At 35.8% G+C, this 20,225-nt stretch overlaps 2 protein-coding genes across 2 annotated transcripts; both read left to right on the top strand.

The window, feature by feature from the left end:
* Window positions 1-8,410: 8,410 nt before the first annotated feature.
* On the top strand, window positions 8,411-14,030 carry Vps11 (vacuolar protein sorting 11). The gene is made up of 16 exons (XM_018520125.1): window positions 8,411-8,542; window positions 8,650-8,718; window positions 8,948-9,121; window positions 9,814-10,010; window positions 10,132-10,390; window positions 10,471-10,625; window positions 10,705-10,938; window positions 11,018-11,318; window positions 11,427-11,615; window positions 11,693-11,815; window positions 11,920-12,047; window positions 12,129-12,341; window positions 12,417-12,589; window positions 12,669-12,966; window positions 13,064-13,383; window positions 13,530-14,030. The coding sequence occupies exons 1-16, from the start codon at window positions 8,528-8,530 to the stop codon at window positions 13,961-13,963; spliced, it is 3,282 nt and encodes a 1,093-aa protein (XP_018375627.1). The 5' UTR covers window positions 8,411-8,527; the 3' UTR covers window positions 13,964-14,030.
* A 1,657-nt stretch (window positions 14,031-15,687) lies between these two features.
* LOC108769254 (uncharacterized) lies at window positions 15,688-18,370 on the top strand. Its single transcript, XM_018520132.1, has 5 exons — window positions 15,688-15,857; window positions 16,186-16,238; window positions 16,393-16,473; window positions 16,753-16,973; window positions 17,067-18,370. The coding sequence occupies exons 1-5, from the start codon at window positions 15,795-15,797 to the stop codon at window positions 18,251-18,253; spliced, it is 1,605 nt and encodes a 534-aa protein (XP_018375634.1). The 5' UTR covers window positions 15,688-15,794; the 3' UTR covers window positions 18,254-18,370.
* Window positions 18,371-20,225: the final 1,855 nt, after the last annotated feature.

The following is a 20,225-nucleotide window of genomic DNA, read 5'->3' as shown; positions in this document are numbered from 1 at the left end:
TATTATTATTATTAAAATTGATTAATATTTTGATCGATATTTAGTAGGTGTGTAAGGTAAAGAAAAAAACAGACTCTAATAATGAAGATATTCTAAGTACCTTTCCTAATATCTAAATAATCTTATGTATAATCTGTTGCGTGCGTATGCGTGTGCGTGAGGAAGAGAAAGAGGAGAAGGAGGGAGGGAAAAAAAAGAGAAAGGGAGAAAGATGAACATGTATATGCGACCATTGTAGATAATTTGTTGTTACGGCGTTAGACGCGCTCTCCTTCGGGGTTCCCGCGTGACCAATCGTTAAATCGAGTTACGTTGTTCGTAAATGATACGAAAAACTATGATTGTTGTATTTTGCATTTTTAATCGTATACAAAATTTACTTTTATTTCCACCACTGTCGACGTAGAATTTACGACGAGGGTAGGTGTTAACGGTGCCAATTTATTTCCGGTTTTTTATTCATTGTCTCAGTCGAGAGAATCGCGGTTTCAGTCGACGAGAGCGAACCCCGTGGATGTCACGTCCGCGCCTTACCTATGCTCAAGTTGTTTAAAACTATTACGTTGTTATTAAGAAGATGATAGGACAATGAATGAGAGTAGGGGCGAGGGGTAATAAAGCGTATAGAAGAACGTTCGAAGTAGATCCACTTTCTTGCTGCGTGTAGCAGACTCCTTTGCAATACGGCATGCGACCCGCTATCTCTGGATATCCCAAACTAAGTCAACGCGAAAAAGAGAAAAACAGCAGATAGAGAAAGAACAGACAAACTTCTAATTACGCGTACGCGCGCGATTATGTACAATTAAGAAATCTCGAGTTACTAGCAATGCATCCTGACAAATAGACAATGGGATAAAAAAAAAAGAGTATCATATAATCGATTGAAATGTAGAGCAAAAGGATAGACAGATACCCATCATTCTGGTTTACTATTGGAGATACGTATATAGGAAATGAAATAAGAGAGATAGTTTCGCATGAAAACAAGGGACAGATGCAAGATAAGAAACTCCGACCCCGCGCTTTAAATGTGATTTCTTCTGCCTATCCTTAGTTTCATTGATTATATTATTATTATTATTAATATTTTATTAATATTATTATTATTATTTCGTTTAATAAACTGTCACGTGTTAAAATAAAGGCAAAGGAGAGTTTCTCGATTTATGTGATGCTGAATTATTTTGTTTCTCTGTTTTCTAACACAAAAGATTAAATTTGTTTTCGCCTTTCCCTTCTCTCTTATCTCAATCTTTCCTTTCTCTCTTACAATCCCTCCTTCCGTCCATTCTTTTGAAGATTTCTGTTTTGCACCAGTGATTATTGATTTTCGAAAGACGACATTTATTTATCATATTTCGATTTGTAGATTGAAAAGTTTACGAAGAACATCGAAACGATGCGGAACAAGAATATATACACCTCGTCCACTGTGCATTAATGTTTCTATAGAGATATTAAATGTTGGAACGCACATTCGGACGCCAAGGTGTCTTTCACGTGTCTGAATTTAATCTGCATTGATCCGTAAGTACACACATACACATGATCTCTTTTCATAATTAGTCGATTGATATAAATTACTTTTTTATTCCAAGGATGCAAAATTGACGAGACATTAAATTGGAATAAAAGAAATTTTGTTAATGCCTTTTTTTTTTTTTAAACCATCTCACTGTTAAAATATATTATTATTTAAAAAAAAAAAATGAATATATCGTGTGTCTCTCCTCTCACGTAAATTATTCGCATACACTCGCGCGTACTTACGGATTATGAAGCACAAGTTACACGAAAGAATAAAACGAAAGGACTCTCTTCAGAAAATGGATTTTACTCTTAATCGCGTTTCCAGCGCATTTTCTTTTCGTGGCATGAACTTTCTCCTTATTAACTGGAACGATCTATTTGTTTCATCAAAATTATGTAAATTAGAGAGGAAAATAAAATATAGATTCGCGTTTAATTCGACGAAGATAGAAACAGCACGCTTGGAGCAATACATTCTTTCCGTCTGTAACTTGTCGCTTCTTTGCTGGTAAAAGGATTAAGAGGAAATGATTTCCCCCCTCGCTAATCATTGCCGCGACTCTCCCTTCTGCCGTGCGCCATTTCGTTTCCGTTGTACGCCGCTCGAATCATTTCATCCTTCGCTGATTCTCTGTCGCAATCCTCTGTCTCTCGTTTCTTACATTCGATTACGATAAATTTCATGAGACACTCGAGCGCACTCGATTCCAGCGCGCCGCGCGCCAACACTTCGCGGACAGATGCCGTCCAATTATTCTTTCGTCGTACGGTATACGTATACCATACCAAGGGCAAGGGGGTTCACGTGTTACGACATACTAAAGTGAAAACTTTTCATCTATCCTACGATACGAAAAAGAGTGTTTCGGAGGATGGGGGGGGGGGGCAATAATTAACAAAAATTAAGAAAGAAAGAAAAGTACGTGATATTCGTAAAAATTGAAAGATATTTGCGGGACGTACCGATTGACGAAGTTGTTCTTTGCTACTCGCGCGCGATCAGTTCCTTCGAATGACAACGATCTTTTGGCAGACGCGAAAAGGGAAAGATATAATAGAGTACACTCTTTTTAGCAATACTTAGGAAGCACGGGAGGGAGGGGGAAAACACGAAGTCTTTCGACATGGAGAACGATAGGGTTAACGGATGATGTCGACGAGCGGATGTCGATCGTTTAACGCAAATAAATTTCGCATTCCAAGCAATAATTTACAGTCCGCGTCAATCGCCGTGTCTAGATAGATGTAAAACGGAGAAATATCGACATTCTCTCTTCGGGACAAATTGCGTAGCGAGGACACACATTTGCATTATTAGAATGATTTAATAAGAGCATATATAAGATAGAGACTGTATACTACGATCTCGTAGCAAGATCGAGAACTGTACGTATTGTATATTCTTTTAATTAAATACGTATCTGTGTATACGCGGATATTCACAGCAACGAGATCCATCAGATTAAACCATCTTGGAGAAAAAGGCTTCGCAACCTCACTCTTTATATATCGTTCTCTTTCGGCAATAGTTATTATTACTATATACTTTAAGTATACAAGTTGTAAATGAATGTTTCTACAACCAGCATACCTTGCGTAACCATTAGTCGTCGAGAGGAAAAGCGAGGAAATAAATAAATAAATATATATACGCGTGCGCGCATACAAATGCGTGTCTACTACATCTCTGTGTGTTACAACGCACTCCTAGGAGAAAATATGCGTGTGACGAGGAAGGCAACTGATAAAAAGAAACGCATGTGCGTGTACATTGAAGAGCGTATGTTGCGTGAGAGTGAGAGAGAAAGAGAGGACGCGCGTATAAGCGAATAAGGAAAAACAATATATTAATTATTGCGTGGTACGAACAGAACTGTGATATTTTATTGTATAATTCTGCGGAAGAAATGAGAGAGAGAGAGAGAGAAAGAGAGAGAAATAGGAAGAGAAATCTCTAAGGAGAATATACTATTACGTGAGAAAGAGAGAGAGAGAGAGAGAGAGAGAAAGCGAGAGAAAGAGCGAAGATGATTATTACTGTATTTTACAAAAAAAAGTGCATCCTTAAACGCAATTAAATGCAATTGTGCGGGAACTGTACATACACCTGGTGTCTCCTTAAAGATAAAAATAAGGTATCCTTGACTTTTCGGTTGCATAAGTAGCGCGTAAGGCGTACGAAAGAGACATTTTATTGTTCGATAAGAAACAAAAGAGAAGCAAAGCTCTGTCCAGTCGTTCTCGCGACTTTATGTGAGGTAATGCTCGGTGTTCTCGGGCCCCATGCGACTGCGGGTCCCATCGTCTGATCGTTTCCTGTTTGTAAAGATATATGTATAAAAATATATATACATACATACATACGTGTATAAACTAAATGTTTCGTAAAAAAACGTATGCACGGAGTCGGGCGACCACACTGCAACGACAATGACGACGACGACGACGGACGACGACGATCGCGGAAAAAAAGTGCAAGAGTAATAATTAGCGTAAGCGCATTTTCTGTCTGTAAAACCACGAACCGCTGAACGATGAACTAATCGTCATCTCCCACGCCCTGTCCTGCATCTCTCGATATCTTCCTTCAATCGTTTCACATAGACTCTCCTTTCCTCCCTCTCGCTTATCCGCGCTTAATTCCGATTTGCGGCAAATTATGCGAAAATAATAAGAGATAATTTCGAGGTATACGTGAAGGTTCAAATATGGCGATTTGTAATCGTGAGCGAACAGAGAGTTGCATAGGCGAACAATGCAACAACGACTTTGCGAATTAAGTTTTGCACGATATGTGGAGGAAGGATAAGTAGAACAATATACGGTGGCGTGCAAAAATTTCCGACCAGTAACATTTTGTATTCTAATTTATAAAAAAAAAACCTGATAAAATTTTAATCATTTCGAGTATTATAATATTACAAGATGTGGGTAATGAAATCTTGTACCAACACCCGAGAATGATGAAAATTTTATCAGATTTTTTAAATAAATCAGAATACAAAATGTCACTGGCCGGAAACACTTTTGCACACCACTGTATATCGCGGTTTTCCGAGTCTCTTTGCGAAAGAAAAAGAAATGGAAAATTTTTATTGATGACGCGATGAAGCTCTTTTGTCAATGTGCTTCATGTGGATTCATAATTTGTCGTTGCAAATTTAGGCACAAACACGGCCGTCCGATTGTCGTGTTACGTTCATCCAATCTGTTCAGGGGATGGATATACATTTATAACAACTGCGTATTTGTATGTGTATGTGAATGTATGTGTTGTGTATGTACGTGTGTGTGTGTTAGAGGAAGAGAAAGAGAGACGAGAAGCGGACGGCCACGTTTGCGACGCTAAATGTGCCTCTAGAATACGGGCTTTTATCCTACTGGTGGACGCACAAGTGTAATGGAACACTGATGAAAATATTTTCGATAAACCCGCAATTTCCAGATCGCAACGGGCAAAAGAGGGATGCGACTATCGGTTTTCACTGTACCTTCCGTCGTTACGAGGCGAACTCTGGTTTTTCTAGTTGCATTTTTTTTCTGTACTTAAAACGAAACAAGGACGGCACCATCCGTGCTTTTAAAGAGAGAGAGAGGGAGAGAGAAAGAAAAGGAGAGCGCAAAAGAGAAAGTAAGAACAAAAAGAACAGAGGAAAAGTAAAAAAAATATCTAAAAAGGGATAGACCGACTAGTAGCGACATTTTCAAGGATCATTGCCGGAGGGCTTTGTAACACTCCCATACATGATGTAATTGAAAATAAATAGACATAAGGGATGATTTTCTGTATTCCGCGTCGCAACCAGCTACACGTCCATCGTACTAGAATATAGTGGACTAAAGTACACACATTGCACGCGCGAATCCACGAACACCGTTTAACTCTTTGAGAGAGCGGCGGATTGAAATTCTTCGGGAGATTATAATTCCGGAGTCAAAACGATATCGGTTCGATCGTCATTCGAGTACAAGCGACACGCATTATTCAAGAATCTGCCGCTCTCTGACAGAGTTAAACGATCCGATCGTGTTGCTACCGGTGTCCAAGGAAGCAATCGAAATTTCAGTGGCTGAGATCTCTCAGGGGGACGAGAACGGGATGACCCGTGTTTTCTTTTTCTTCTCCCCTTCACCCTTTCCCCTTGGAAAAGTCTCACGTACGTTTCGCATTTATAGAATTCTTCTTAACGCGAGCACACGATACGTATGTACAAACATGTGATATGACGTGGTAGAGCTCATTGCTCTGTGTTCGCAGTGCGGAACTCGTACGTCGTCCGCGTTCTCATCTCACATGGATCCGATCCTTTTCTGACTTTCGAGATTGAATCTCGAAACTAGACCGCAAGTAGTATTTGCTGCGAAATCTTAAGTGGAAAGATAGATATCGCAGTTTCTCCTTTTTTTAAAAAAGGAAAAAGTGTTCCAATCCAAAAACATTCGAAATCAACAATAAATTTAAAACATTAAAATTAAAAAAATTCATAAATTTTATATATATATATAAAATTAATAAATCGTTTATTATTTATTATAAATCTAAAAGTAAAATCTCGCGTAATTGGCTATTTTGTTCTCGAAATGCAAGAATTACGCGCTGCGTAATGTCAAAAAGCTTCCCAATGTTTTATACTTAAATATATTACAGTTTCTTGTATTTATTTTTAAATTACTAGAATAACGTCTCTCGAAGAGTTTTAATTTCGAGTAGTTAAATTAATCATGTAAACGATCGATGGCAGATATTTGGTGATTTTTATTTGCACGCGAAAAAAGGATATATAATTGTCATAACTCTGGCAGGATCCGAAGGAAGCACGACGTACAATTTTCGCGCTATTCCGTCGAAAAAGATATTTGAAAATTGGAAGGTTCTCATAAAATCTGCAAAGGAGTTGTCTGCTTTGAGCTTTCTCCGTTTCTGAGAAACATTTCGCGAAAAAGAGAGAGGGAGAGGGAGAAAGAAAGAGATGGATTTTCGCATATTTAGCGCCGCAATCGCGATCGTCTAACTCTAAGTTTCGAAGCGACATTTCGCTTCATGATTAATCTGTAAATAAAGGCTCCGAATCGACACGTCGCAATTAAGTGATAATTTAAATTGTTAAGTACATAAGTGCGGCTGAAGTACGAATCGAGGAGCAACACGACCAACGAGAAAAGGATTGTCGAAACGCTTAGCTCCGTTTTGTAAATCGTCGTTGCCGATCTGATGTTTGCGTCGATGATGTGTTACGCGTGCGATAGATCTACCTGTTACTTTGTAATATTAAAGAGAGAGAAAGAGAGAGAGAGAGTGAGAGAGAGAAAGAGAGAGAGAGAGGCAGCCCCCTCGTCCCTCGCAGAATTTGTCCGAAATTTCTAGATATAATTCGTCGTCGGAAATAACGATCCGATTTTCAAGAAATTTACGACCAGTCTTCTCGAGAGTCTACGTCCCGCGCACAGCTCTGTAAAGCAACAATTACACACACATACACACGGACACGCCCGCCCCACAAACATCGAAACACACTTAATTGTTCGTCCTTTTTAACAAATATAACAGAACTTACGTCTTATCTCGATGCGAGAGCGTACGAGGCGAGATGCTATTGCAGTGAGAGCCGAATTGAGACGAGCTCGTCGTCTCTACGTCTCGAAAATTCTACTCCAGCATTGCACTAGCGTGCCGCTTTGTCGCGGCCTCTTTTGTAACCCTTTCGCCCATCCGACCTAATCGAACATCGAATCGCGATATCGACGTAAATGGACGTAAACGAGTACCATCGCGGACACGGATATTTGATTTCGTAGTAATCCGCGATTCCAAAATACGCAAGAAATTCAAGATCTCCCGAACTTCTGAATGGAAACAGAGAGAGGTATCGACTTACAGGAAGAGATTGCGAAGAGTTTCTCTTTTAAACAAAAATTGCAGACTGCAACGGAATTGCAAATCCCATTGAAATAACGTTAAATTGATTCAGCTTTTATTAAAACACGACATATCTATTGAATTCGTGTATTGTTTCTGTCATTGAAACCACTTTAGACGATCTACGATTCGTCATATTTTTACTGAGGTACGTCAAAATATATGGTTTAAAAAATTATGATTAAAATAATTCGATATTCTATACATTTAATTATATTTATTTAATAATACACTTTTATTTTTTTTTTACACAGTAGTTATTTAAATAAAATTAATTAAAATTTTAGAATAGACGTATAATGTACATTTTAATGTATATTCAATATTTCTAATATATAATATATATTTTATATTCTATAATTCCGAATTTTAATATAATATGTATATTCTATAATTGTATATTCATGTCAGAAAATTCTTTAATGACATTTTCAAATTACGGCGCATAAAATTATAAATGGAATATCCTGTCGTGAATTATCGATCATTTAAAGTAGACCTTAAATATATCTCAGGAACGCTAAAACGTTCATTGCGATAGTGCTATGGTCGCCATTAAAACTTGATGCAAGAAATCAGTTCGGATTATAACGTACGAATTGATAAGAAATGAGAAAAGCAACGATGTCCTGCGGACTCTTACCTCTTTTCCAAGGACGCGATTTTTCATTTCCGTGCAAAACGCTCTGCTAAACATTTTTAATTACTGCTCTCGTTACTTTACCACGTAAACGAGATACGATAAAGTTTAATGCACGCACTCGAACTAACTCGCGGGCAAGGATTGCAAACTTTTCCGTCTCATCGCTGGAGGCGCAACCGTCCAACTGCGTTAGCGTCGCCACCTAGCGTAGCAATTCTTCAACCTGTAGTTAACTTCACGCGGGTAAGAAAACTCCGCGCGCACGCGCGCAACACGTGCTGTTGAGAACGACGCGAACAGCTGACAGGGAACGAGAGACAGCGGTCGTGTGGCGGATCGATTGTACGTGTCGCTGTCAAAAGTCTGTACACAAACCGCAGGGGCCTACAATTCTCTCCGAATATATGTAACAAGCGTCGCTTCGTTCATATATCATGGCGTTTCTGGAGGTCAGTTGTTTTCATTGTTTCTTTGCAACTCGTCTCGATCCGTCGTTTTCTCGCCGGACGTTCGAGATAACCTAGAACGTCAACATAAATCTTAATTGTCGTTTTAGTGGAGACGCTTTAATTTCTTCGACTTGAAGAAGGAAGTTGACGCGGGGAAGATCGCAACAGCGTTCGGGGTGAGTTGATCCTTTTGCATATTGAGATAATAATAGTTGCTTCCCAGCAGGAGACACGAATGACACAATGTAACACTGAATTACATCCATGTTGTTTGCCAATTTAATAAAGAAATGATCACTGTGTTACACTGTGTTTCTTGCTGGAAAGCGTCAAATGTTATTTGACTCTCATGCCTTTGTCGTAGACAGGAACAAGCTTCTGGTTATTGTTACATTTCTTATACAGGATGCGCAAGTTGCGGCAGCTACCAGTGGCAATGGCAATCTGGTATTCGGGGATAACATAGGCAATGTACATTTAATAAACAGGTTGTACGAAATCACAACCTTTCGAGCTTATGAAATCACTCTGATATTGGCGCAGCAAGTTCAACACTCCACTTTTCTGTTTACTATTGGTGTAAGAGTGCTATTATGATCTTCTGCTGTAATATATTTTTTAATGTATACAGAGTGTTTTATAAGTAACGATAAATCTTTCGCACAGGAGCAGAATGGACTAAACTGAGAAGAAAAGTCCTCTACCATTTTATAATTTTTGCAATAGTAAACAAGATATTAATTACTAAAATTTGTCGAAAATTGGTCTTTAATAATTTTTTACTCAAATACTATCAACTTTACAGAAAAACTGCAAGAGATAAAAATTGTTTATTTTTTTCTCATAGAGTTCTACGAATTTTTTCATAATTTTTTATCACTTTTTAGTACGGCATTTTCTTATTTTTACCAACATGAGAAAATACGGTATTAATAAATTCTAAAAAAATTTTGAAAACATTCTCAGAACTTTATGAGAAGAAAACAAACAATTTTTGTCTCTTACAGTTTTTCTGTAAAGTTGATAGTATTTGAGTAAAACATTCTTGAAGACTAATTTTCGGCAATTTTTAGCAATTAATATCTTATTAACTATTGCGAAAATTGCAAAATGATAAGAGAACTTTTCTTCTCAGTTTAGTCTATTCTACCTCCATGCAAATGATTTATTGTTACTTATCAAATACCCTGTAAATAATAAATTATCAGATTATAAATTAGATAAATAAGAAATATATAATTTTAATTTGTTTGAATGTATTATATTAACAGGAGGACGAGCCTGGATGCAACCCTACCATAAAGGTTTGGAATTTGGCCAAGCCTGATAAACAAGGTAATCCAACATGCGTTCGAATAAGCAGAGCTATACCTAGCTACAGAGCAGTTCCACCAACAGCTTTGTGTGTACATACTAGTCTTACATTAATGGCTATCGGATTTGGGGATGGCTCTATAATGTTGTACAGGTAAATAGCTTTTTTGTTATTTCTTGTTTTTATATTGGATATCATTAATATTAGAAACTAGCATGCTATTTTCTTATGCAATATATTTTATTATAGCAATCTTGAATTAAATTCTTTTCAGAGGCGATCTGACTCGAGAAAGAAAGAACAAAATAAAAGTCTTGAAAGACGCCAATCTGTCTATTACTGGCCTCGCGATACGAGCAACTGGTAAGCAGACGTATCTGTTTGTTGCTACGCAAAACAGCGTATTCCTGTATAATATTACCGTTAAGGATAAGGAATTTAAATCTACTTTGGATACTATGGGTTGCGCGCGAAAATGCAGCGTGCTCGCCGAGTCTATGCAAGACAGTCACTTTATGATCGGACGTAATGACGTACGTCAGACATGTGTTACTTTGTGCTTGTGTCTTACATTACATTTTGCATCCATTTTTCAAAAGAACAAAATTTTCAGGCTATTTATTGTTACACACCAGATGGTAGAGGTCCGTGTTATGCAGTGGAGGGTCAAAAGATAATGCTAGAATGGTTCAGGACTTATTTGGTGATAGTGGCCAAAGAAGCGGCGAATGTCCCAAGAACGACAACAACTATATCTGCCAAACCCAAGTAATGAATACATGCGTGTGTATTTTCTCTTGTAATTGTTTTATATTTATGTTATAAAGCATATCTGAAATTTTCGTAGCACGATAGAACCGATACCTCCTGGTGTCGATAAGCATATTATTACTGTGCTTGACATTCAAAACAAGTTTATCGTGTTCTCGGCGCCGATGGTGTCTGTCCAAGCAGTCTTGTCCGAGTGGGGTGGATTTTTTATACTTAGTGGAGATAATAAATTGTATCATTTAGATGAGAAAGATTTACAATCTAAATTAGCGTTGCTTTTTAAAAAGAATTTGTACGATGTTTCTATAAGGTATGTCAGATATATTAATTTAATTGTAATTAAATCAAAGCATTACAACTCTTAATAATATAACTTTGTGCTATCATAGAATAGCTAAAAATCAGCAATATGATGCAGAAGGTCTTATAGACATTTTCCGTCAATACGGAGATCATTTATATTCCAAGGGGGATCATAATGGCGCTATAGAACAATATATAAAGACTATAGGCAAATTGGAGCCGTCTTACGTGATAAGAAAATTTTTGGATTCTCAACATATCGATAATTTGACGACGTATTTGCAAGCGCTGCATAAAAACGGACAAGCAACAGAGGATCATACCACTTTGCTATTAAATTGTTACACTAAGCTTAATCATACCGATAAGTTAAAAGAATTTATTATGGTAAGTTATATATGCAAAACTAAATATTTGTTGTATCTGTATAATATATATACTAGCGCTCTGCGATATATATATGTATTTTTTGATTACATTACCTTATAAATTTAGACTAAAGATCGTGAAGTTGATTTTGACGTGGAAATAGCGATAAAAGTTTGCCGACAAGCATCGCCGGAGGATGCCCTACTACTTGCACAGAAACACGGTAAACACGAATGGTATCTTCGTATTCAAATCGAAGACAAACAAGAATATAAAAAGGCTTTAGAATACATGGCAACCTTAGAATTCGAAGAGGTATTACGTATTTACATAAATTTCTATAAAAAATAATAAAATATTTGTATTAAAGAAATGGTTTAAAAATTATTTAGGCGGAAGCTAATATGAAGAAATATGGAAATATCTTAATAGAAAATGTGCCAAATGAATCCACACAGTTTTTGAAAGCCTTGTGCACAAATTATAAACCATCCAACAAACCTCTTGTAGATCAGGTATGAATATATATATATATATATTTAAATTTTATACGTTTAGATCAAGTTATTATCTGAGAAAAATCTAAAGGATGGAAATTTATGGATTCTTCTTGTTATAGGAAGCTTTAAATGGTTATACAGAACAACGTGTTGATAAAGCTAGTCCAGAAGATTTTATTCATTTATTTCTAAATAATTCTGAACGACTTGTAGAGTTCTTGGAGCATTTAGTTAAATCAGATACAAGGTTATTATTCTTCACGATAAAAAGAATGCATATATTTTTTATCATGAAATCAACTCTTTATCTTTTTCATATTTTTTATAGATGGAGTACACTTATTTACAACACCTTAGTGGAACATTATTTACATGTTTGGTCGGCATTAGATAACGATGTAGCTAAATTACAATATGAACAGAAAGTTGTACGACTTCTGCAGAATTCCGAAGCCCGTTATGATAAAGACCAAATATTAATACTTTGTCATCAACATAATTTCAGAAAAGGATTACTTTTCCTTTACGAAGAAAGCAAGCTGTAAGATGTGATTGTATGAATAATTATATAACATATAAATACTTATAAATACATTTTTTTTATCTATTATCTTAGATACCAAGAAATATTAAGATTTCATTTATGCGAGGGAGATAGCGAACAAGTTCTCGCTACCTGCAAAAGATTCGGTCACCAGGATCCTAATCTATGGGTACAAGCTTTATGGAGTGTAGCTAAAAACAAGGATGCACCAACAAAACTTCTCGCGGATATATTAGCTTATATCGGTAATATATTTATAGAATTGAATTCAATCAAACATTGGAAAATATTGTTTTGTTAATGCATATAAAAATATCATTGCAGCTCAAGAAAGACTATTATCTCCTTTAATGGTCATTGACGCAATTTCTACATCATTGACCTGCACACTGGGAGACGTTAGAAGTTATTTGTGCAGTGTATTACGAACGGAAAATGAGCAAACTCAAGCTGACACGGAATTAACAGAGAAATATAGAGCTGATACTCTTAAATTGCGGGAACAAATAGAAGCAATAAAGAATAATACGATAATTTTTCAAGGATCACGATGTAGCGCGTGCCATCATCAATTGGAATTGCCATCTGTGCATTTCATGTGTCAACATTCCTATCATCAACAGTGAGTTCAGTTTTTTTAAATACTATTCTTATTTGTATTATGGTATACGAATTTACTATCATGCAATTTATTTCATTTTATACGTTTTTCTGGATAGTTGTTTTCAAAGCTTTTCGGAAAATGAAAACGAATGCCCGGCCTGCTTGCCAAATAACAAAAAATTACTGGATATTATAAGAGCGCAAGAACAGTCAAGAGATTTACATGAAACTTTCCACAGTCTTCTCGATCGAGCAGAAGATCCATTTTCCTTAGTAGCCGATTATTTTGGTAGAGGCGTTTTTAAAAAATTAACAGTAATCACTGATACAGACAAATCATTACCTACGCCGACCAAGTTGGAGGAACCTAAGTTAAATTATGGTCCAGGTGCAGAAGCGAGACTCAGATTAAATGAAGGAAAGAGTTCTATTTCAGGTATATTTTAATATCCTGAACACTCGTTGTATTATATATGTATGCGTTTATTTTATTACTGATGAGTTACGAGTTATCTTTCATATATCCTTTTTACTTACAATCTTCAAATAACTAATCGATATATTTTCGCATTTTTCTAACAGGAAAAATAGAGCCACGACGAGCTGGATATGACGTTCCCACATTAATAACGGAAGAGCGTTTCCGTAATTTTGTCAAGCCAGACGTGTATTCTTCATCGTTGGAGGCGAATATATCAGGAACGGGAAGCGGTTTATCGACGCCACGCGGTAACTCTGCTAAAGCTTCGCCGGTGCCGATTAGAGAAGCCCGCATCTTAAACAATACTACACCAAAGTCATCGCCAATCGACAAGTCCTTTGTTTCGAAAACCCCTATTGTGCCATCAAATCCCTTTGAAACTGACGATTATGATGAATCTAAAAATCCCTTTGCTAACGATGACGATGATGACGACGCGAATAATCCTTTTAAAGACGATGATGATAATGATAATGATCGGGCTGGTAACGATGACGACGATTACAACAGAAATCTAAATCCATTCGGTAGGTAAACCGTAAATACATTTCCCGTGAAAAATTTGAATCAAGACAAAATATATATAAATGTATGTATACACACAGACAAATACTTTGCGATATGTAAAAAGAAAAAAATATTGTCAAAAATGCATGCTTTAATAAGCATATTGAATTTACGAATCTAATATATTATGTGTGTGTGTGTGTGTGTGTGTGTGTGTGTGTGTGTGTGTGTGTGTGTGTGTGTGTGTGTAAACTTGTATAGTATCTACTTCAATTTTATATGCTGTAAAAATTTAATTTAGAGCATTAATATCATATTTCCTTCACTTTCACATATCGAAGACTTTATGTTTTGATTTTAGCTTAATATCTACTAAAAAGAACATAGTATTATTTAAAATACTATGCTTTTCGTATCTTTGTGTAGACGAAACACGGTGTTTAAATTTTATCTATTTGTAAATGCTTATATTTAAGGCAATCAGGATCGAAATCATAAAATAAAAAACAATTAAATCAATGAAAAAAAAGATATATTGATACGCCTTTGTAATAAGACTGTGATCTGAAAAAGAATCGAGTAAAATCTTGGAAGATAAGATTAATTGCAGATTGTGATCGATTAAAAATTTATTATTTCACTCTGCATTTTTATATTTGGCTGTTTTCATGATTACACGATTATATTGTTTAAAAAGAAGCGAGTCAAAGCAAGAAGAACGTTATTGTAATCATTATGCCTTTGTGTGCTGCATCTATTTGCTTGAATAGAACAGCACGTGTAAAAGTATTGAAAAAGGTGTAAAAGTATTGAAGAAGTAAAACGAATTATAAAATTGTACAATTATAAGATATTAGAAATAAGGAAATAAAAAGCATGAGTCTATATGTATGTATAAATTTATTTTTTATCAATTATTTGATTTTATATCATCTATTAGGTGTTAAACTTAATTCCTGCCGTTTTTCGTCTCCAAAATTGATTTGTTTCAAAGAGAAATACCTTAATCAAAGTATTATTAATAAAGTATTATTAATTAGTAATAATGTAGAAAATGGAGGAAATCACTTCGATTAAGGTATTCATTCATCTTCTCTTCGAAACAAATCAATTTTGGAGACGAAAAACGGCAGGAATTAAGCTTAACACCTAATATTTCTAATCAATTTACTTGTCTCAGGTAAACTTTTTTTAAGAAGTAAATAGAACATGTAGATGTCTTTTGTTATAATATCTAATTTCTAAACTATCAAACTGAGGAACCCAGAATTTCTCTGTTCGAAAATCAAATTTATTCATCCAATTGCTAGCAGAATAATGTGCCTATTTATTGGTTTCTTTATAAAAATAAAGGAAATAATTTTATATTAAAAAGATATCTGAATTATAAGAAAAGTAAATCAAATATTTAGGTCCGTCTTCTCCGAAAATTTATGATCTTCTAATAAATTAGCGTGACTTTTAAAAGAGTTCTCGATGACAATTTGCAAATTTATAATATTGCATTCAGACTTATTTATAAGTTATAGCATAATCATTCATTGGGCGGCTAAGCGGCAATTGAATTGTAATTGAAGATAAGAATCAATCAAACTTGAGTTTCTTATTAGTGAGTGTGGCATTGGATGCTCATTGGCGCGTCAAATGCGTCATCGTCGTCTATCGTTCATTTCTGTCATGGTGGTAGCACTGATGGGCGAGCTGACGTCATTGTTGAGTTCCGAAATTGAAATCAATAAGTGCAATGTGCAATGTTGTGTGTACATCACGGACGGTGAGAAATGGCGATTATGTCAAAACATCGCGCTAGACCCGATTGCGTTTGACTCGAAACGACGACGAGGATATTCATTGACGAGATGGCTCGCAACAGCAAGAAGAAACTCGCGATATTCGTGGGTACATCGAAGTGTCTCATTTATGTGAGTTGCCCCGTCCTTCATGAGTGAATGACGCTCATTTTTCCCAGTTTCTTTTTTACTCGAAAAATTGCACACTCGCGAATCGCGAACGCAGAAATTGCCGCATTATAGAAATATTTCTGTAATTTTGCAGCTTTACCTAATTGCACTTGAATTCATGATCTCTGGATAGAATCAAACAATGGAGCATCCTATAAAGTCCCAAGTATAAAAAGTTATCACGAGATTTTGTGTTATAATATTAATAAAATTAATTAAATTTTGTTAAATGTTCGATTACAAAATCGTTTATTTTTACAAATGTTTATAACATCACAATCCTTTTTAGGCAGAAGCAAAGTACTGTGCCTCTGATATGCCTGGAGAAATAAAATACTATGAGTATGTTGTCCCTTTTAATTATATATTAACTAGTTTTATTAGATTGCATTTGACTTATCGATTATAAAATATACTTATGTTTAAAGAATTGTTATATTTTGTTTATTATATTGCATATGAAAAATTAATTTTACATTGATTACAACATTTGCAGATGTTCAAGAACAGAATATTGTTGTGCTTTTGGTTGTTGTGTGTCACCTGGATTTCATTTCCATCACTTGTGGTATTACTGGTAAGTCATTATCCAGTCGACATCAATTGAAAGTAACATAACAATGTTATAATTTCAATATTTTAATTTTGCACTCAAAAATAAATGTAACACGATACATGGTGTTACATAACAGTTAATATTGTTGAGTTTGAAATTGTAACATTAATGTTACTTTTAGGTGTTGACTGAATAATAATGATTTCTTTGAGTTTTAATAATAATCACAATATGTTGTGTAATATGCAGCTTTTCCATTAAGCAGAACAGCAACAAAAATATATACAATTAATTTTTCAGGATCCTGGTTATAATCATGTTCTTGGTCTGTTCTGGTGGTGGTTGGTGGTACCGATACTGGTTGCAAGGTAGATACAGAGCAGCAGCTTCGGCTATTCCAACTCGCTCTTCTACCACTAGATCGCAAAGTTCTCTTCGTAACGCATCTTGTCAAGCGCAGCAAGCTCGTATTACATACAATTCAGCGAGAAATACCGTCCTACTACATCGCATGTGGAAAGGCTCGTATTCTTTTCTAATAGATTTACTTTGTAAAAAGATTTTCTTTGTGTGAAAAAAGTAGAAACTTTATTTATGTAAATTTCCTTGAACAGGTCCTCAAAGAAATACAGCGGCGCCAGCATATAACGGTAACGCTACCACATCGACACACTATCAGAATATGAACGTTGTATTAAACGATGCCAATTGCCCTTATTATCAATTATACGGTCCTCCGCCTAGTTACGAGACAGTGATAGCGCAAACACGTGGCAAAATCTCAAATCCGGCATCGCCAGAGTCGTCTGCTGCTCGGCTGAATCTACAAACGGCGAATGTGATACCAAATCCGAGTGTACCACAGTGTTTTTTCTATAGCTGCAATTCTCCGGCAAGATTGGTGGACGGTAATTCGAGTCAATGTCAAAGTGATACCACGAATGCTCATCAACTTGATAGTCACGAGAGTGTTCCGTTCGCGCATTTTTCCCAATATTGCACCACGAACGGTGCGGTTGGTCAAAACATGTGCGTTCCTTTGGAATATCCGGAAGAACCAATCGCATCCGGGGGAAGTAATTTCAGTTGTAGTTATCAGAACAGCCCGCATCGGTTACCGGGATATCCAACAGATAGATTGCCCAATGTGTCGGATGCGGAAAACGTAGCTCGTGGCTATGAGATTCCGAGTACCGAACATTCGATGCTCAATATTGACGCTGCGACCAGCAGCTATGGAGAATGTAATCCTTGGCGTGAAAATGATCAATCTGTACGAGTCCACGGTAAGATTACCATGCAGGATGAAATTCGAACGTCTCAGAAGAGATGCATAACGACCACAGATACGCGCACTCTTTCGCCTAAGGAGAGCAGAAGCGAGAATGAATTGAAGCGTACGTTTAACGTAGTTCCTGTGATGCAGAGAAATTTTCCGAGAGGACGTACGAATTATGGCGGTTCCTTGCGATTACCGCGTAGACACACCGGTATCATTTACCAAGGCGATGGCTTCCAAAATGTTCTCCCCAGAGATTCGTCGAACGCTTCCCAACGGAGCACTTTTAATTCTGCTCAGACAGCAGCATCCGAGGGCGCGAATTCTCTGGAACGAGATGCGAATTCTTCTCAATCAAATCCATCCAACAATGTGATATTAGAATCCTTTATTTTTGAAAATGTGCAATTGCCTCCAAGCGAAAATTTCGAGGAGGTCCGCGGTCTTCGTGCAATGAATCGGAATATAAACTTTGATCTTGAAAGTAAACACAAATTAGACAGATCAAAGTCATTAGACTGAACGTAAATTGAAATTCTTATTGCGCGTATTACGCGATGTTTATTCTTGTATGTCTCTACTATTTGCGCATAACTTGTATAGCAATACAAACTTAGGGTGCGGTCGAGTTGCCGCTACGAATGCTTCGAAGCATTTGTAGTGGCAACTCGACCGCATCCTTAATCGTTCATTATCAAGATACGTTATCAGAATAATCTTTAACGGAGTTTCCGACTGTCGCGAAGAAATAACGATTCTATTTTATCAGAAATAATGTGGTATCATTTTTATTAACACGTATGTATGGAATATTTACGCAGCGGTGAGTGTTTCGTATTTACCAATTCTACAGTACTGTTTTACAACACTTCACTATTTCTTTAATTATCAAATTTGTCGATTGAATCTCGTAAAAGATGTGTGTGTGTGTGTGTGTGTGTGTGTGTGTGTATACCGTTCATTATTATCTCACACAGGATTAGCAAATCTAATATTAGACGTTAGACTTAATTTGCACTTCCACGATATATTTGTTGCAATTCCGAAACTGAACTATTTTGATTATCTATTGAGATGCTAAATATTATCTCTAAGTGTGATAGGCGATAGTTCCATCTACATACGGCGGCGAAACGTCTTATTTCTGATACCTACGACATATACTGCCATGGAAAGATCTTTTTGAACGTCGTGTGTCAGATATTCATTTTTTTTATTTCTGCACTACACTTAACGTAATAAGATTAAGGTCGAAACAGTGAAAATGATGTTTCAAAAGCGCGGCCCAATTTAATCCACCTACGCACAAAAAAGATATCAATCATTACTTTATATGGTAATGATAAGTAAATCGCATCTTTTTTTATGAACTTGAAAAACGAATTTATGAATTATTTATGAAAGACCACGGAAATGGGTAGGGTCTTCAATAAAATTCGTAATATAATAAGATTTATTTGAAATATCAAATACGACATATTTTTTCTAACAATAATATTGATACATTGAACTTGACAATGCCGAAGTGGTATCGTCCTTCGCGCAGCATATTTCCGTCAAGCTATTCTTCTCTATATATAATATTTAAGCCTCTATTATATATATATGCACAGTAACATTATCTCTATATTAAATAATGCGTAAATTACTACACGTTGCACACATACTCGACATTAAGATACAGTGATCCAAAGAAAATTCTAATTTATTACAAAAAATTCAAGTTTACGATTGAAACAGCAATACTCTCGTAATAAAGATACGGTCGCGTAAAAAAATAAGAAGTTAACAAAGCGAAGGTCGTTCAGTTAACATTAGAAAAATGAACGTGAGGGAATATATGTGAAAATAAATATAATCCATCGTTCAACTGAATTGAATTGCAAACAGATATTTTTGCGCAAATGTAACGTTAATTTCCTCACGTATAATAGATATTTTTCAAAAAATCTCTTTATATTTATATATATTTTATAAGAAGAAAGATGCGTCCTCGAGCTGTGACTAATCTTGATTTACTCGTATATCAATATGGGAACATTAATTGCAATCCTCGCGAATCATATCTTTTAGATAAATTGACATTAAAAGAATTTAAAGCAGTTCAATTTATACACACGCTATACGTCTCGCTATTATTTTTTAAATGCAATATACACACATGCTATGTGTATTAAATTTTAAGATACGTCGTCAGTCCTTCGACTTAGATTCTTGAGCATAATAGCGGTCCAAGAAAACGCAATATGTGCCAATAGCGACAAGTCCGTTAGATAAGCAAATAATTGGATAAGCGAGGCGCGATCTCGCAGCCAAGGAGGTCTTACCTTAAAAAGCAAAGCAAAATAAAAGAGATATATGTACACACTTATTTTTTGTAATCGATTCTAACTGATAAATGGGCTGTTTAATGAGAGTCCATGTGATTATATAATATAATAAGCTTGTACCATATATATTATATATCATATAATATACATCTATATATATATAT

The sequence above is a fragment of the Trachymyrmex cornetzi genome, unplaced genomic scaffold (genome assembly GCF_001594075.2).
Source record: "Trachymyrmex cornetzi isolate Tcor2-1 unplaced genomic scaffold, Tcor1.1 scaffold88, whole genome shotgun sequence".
NCBI classification, from domain to species: Eukaryota; Metazoa; Arthropoda; class Insecta; order Hymenoptera; family Formicidae; genus Trachymyrmex; species Trachymyrmex cornetzi.
The sequence above is the reverse complement of the archived record's forward strand: the minus strand, read 5'-3'. Positions and strand labels throughout refer to the sequence as shown.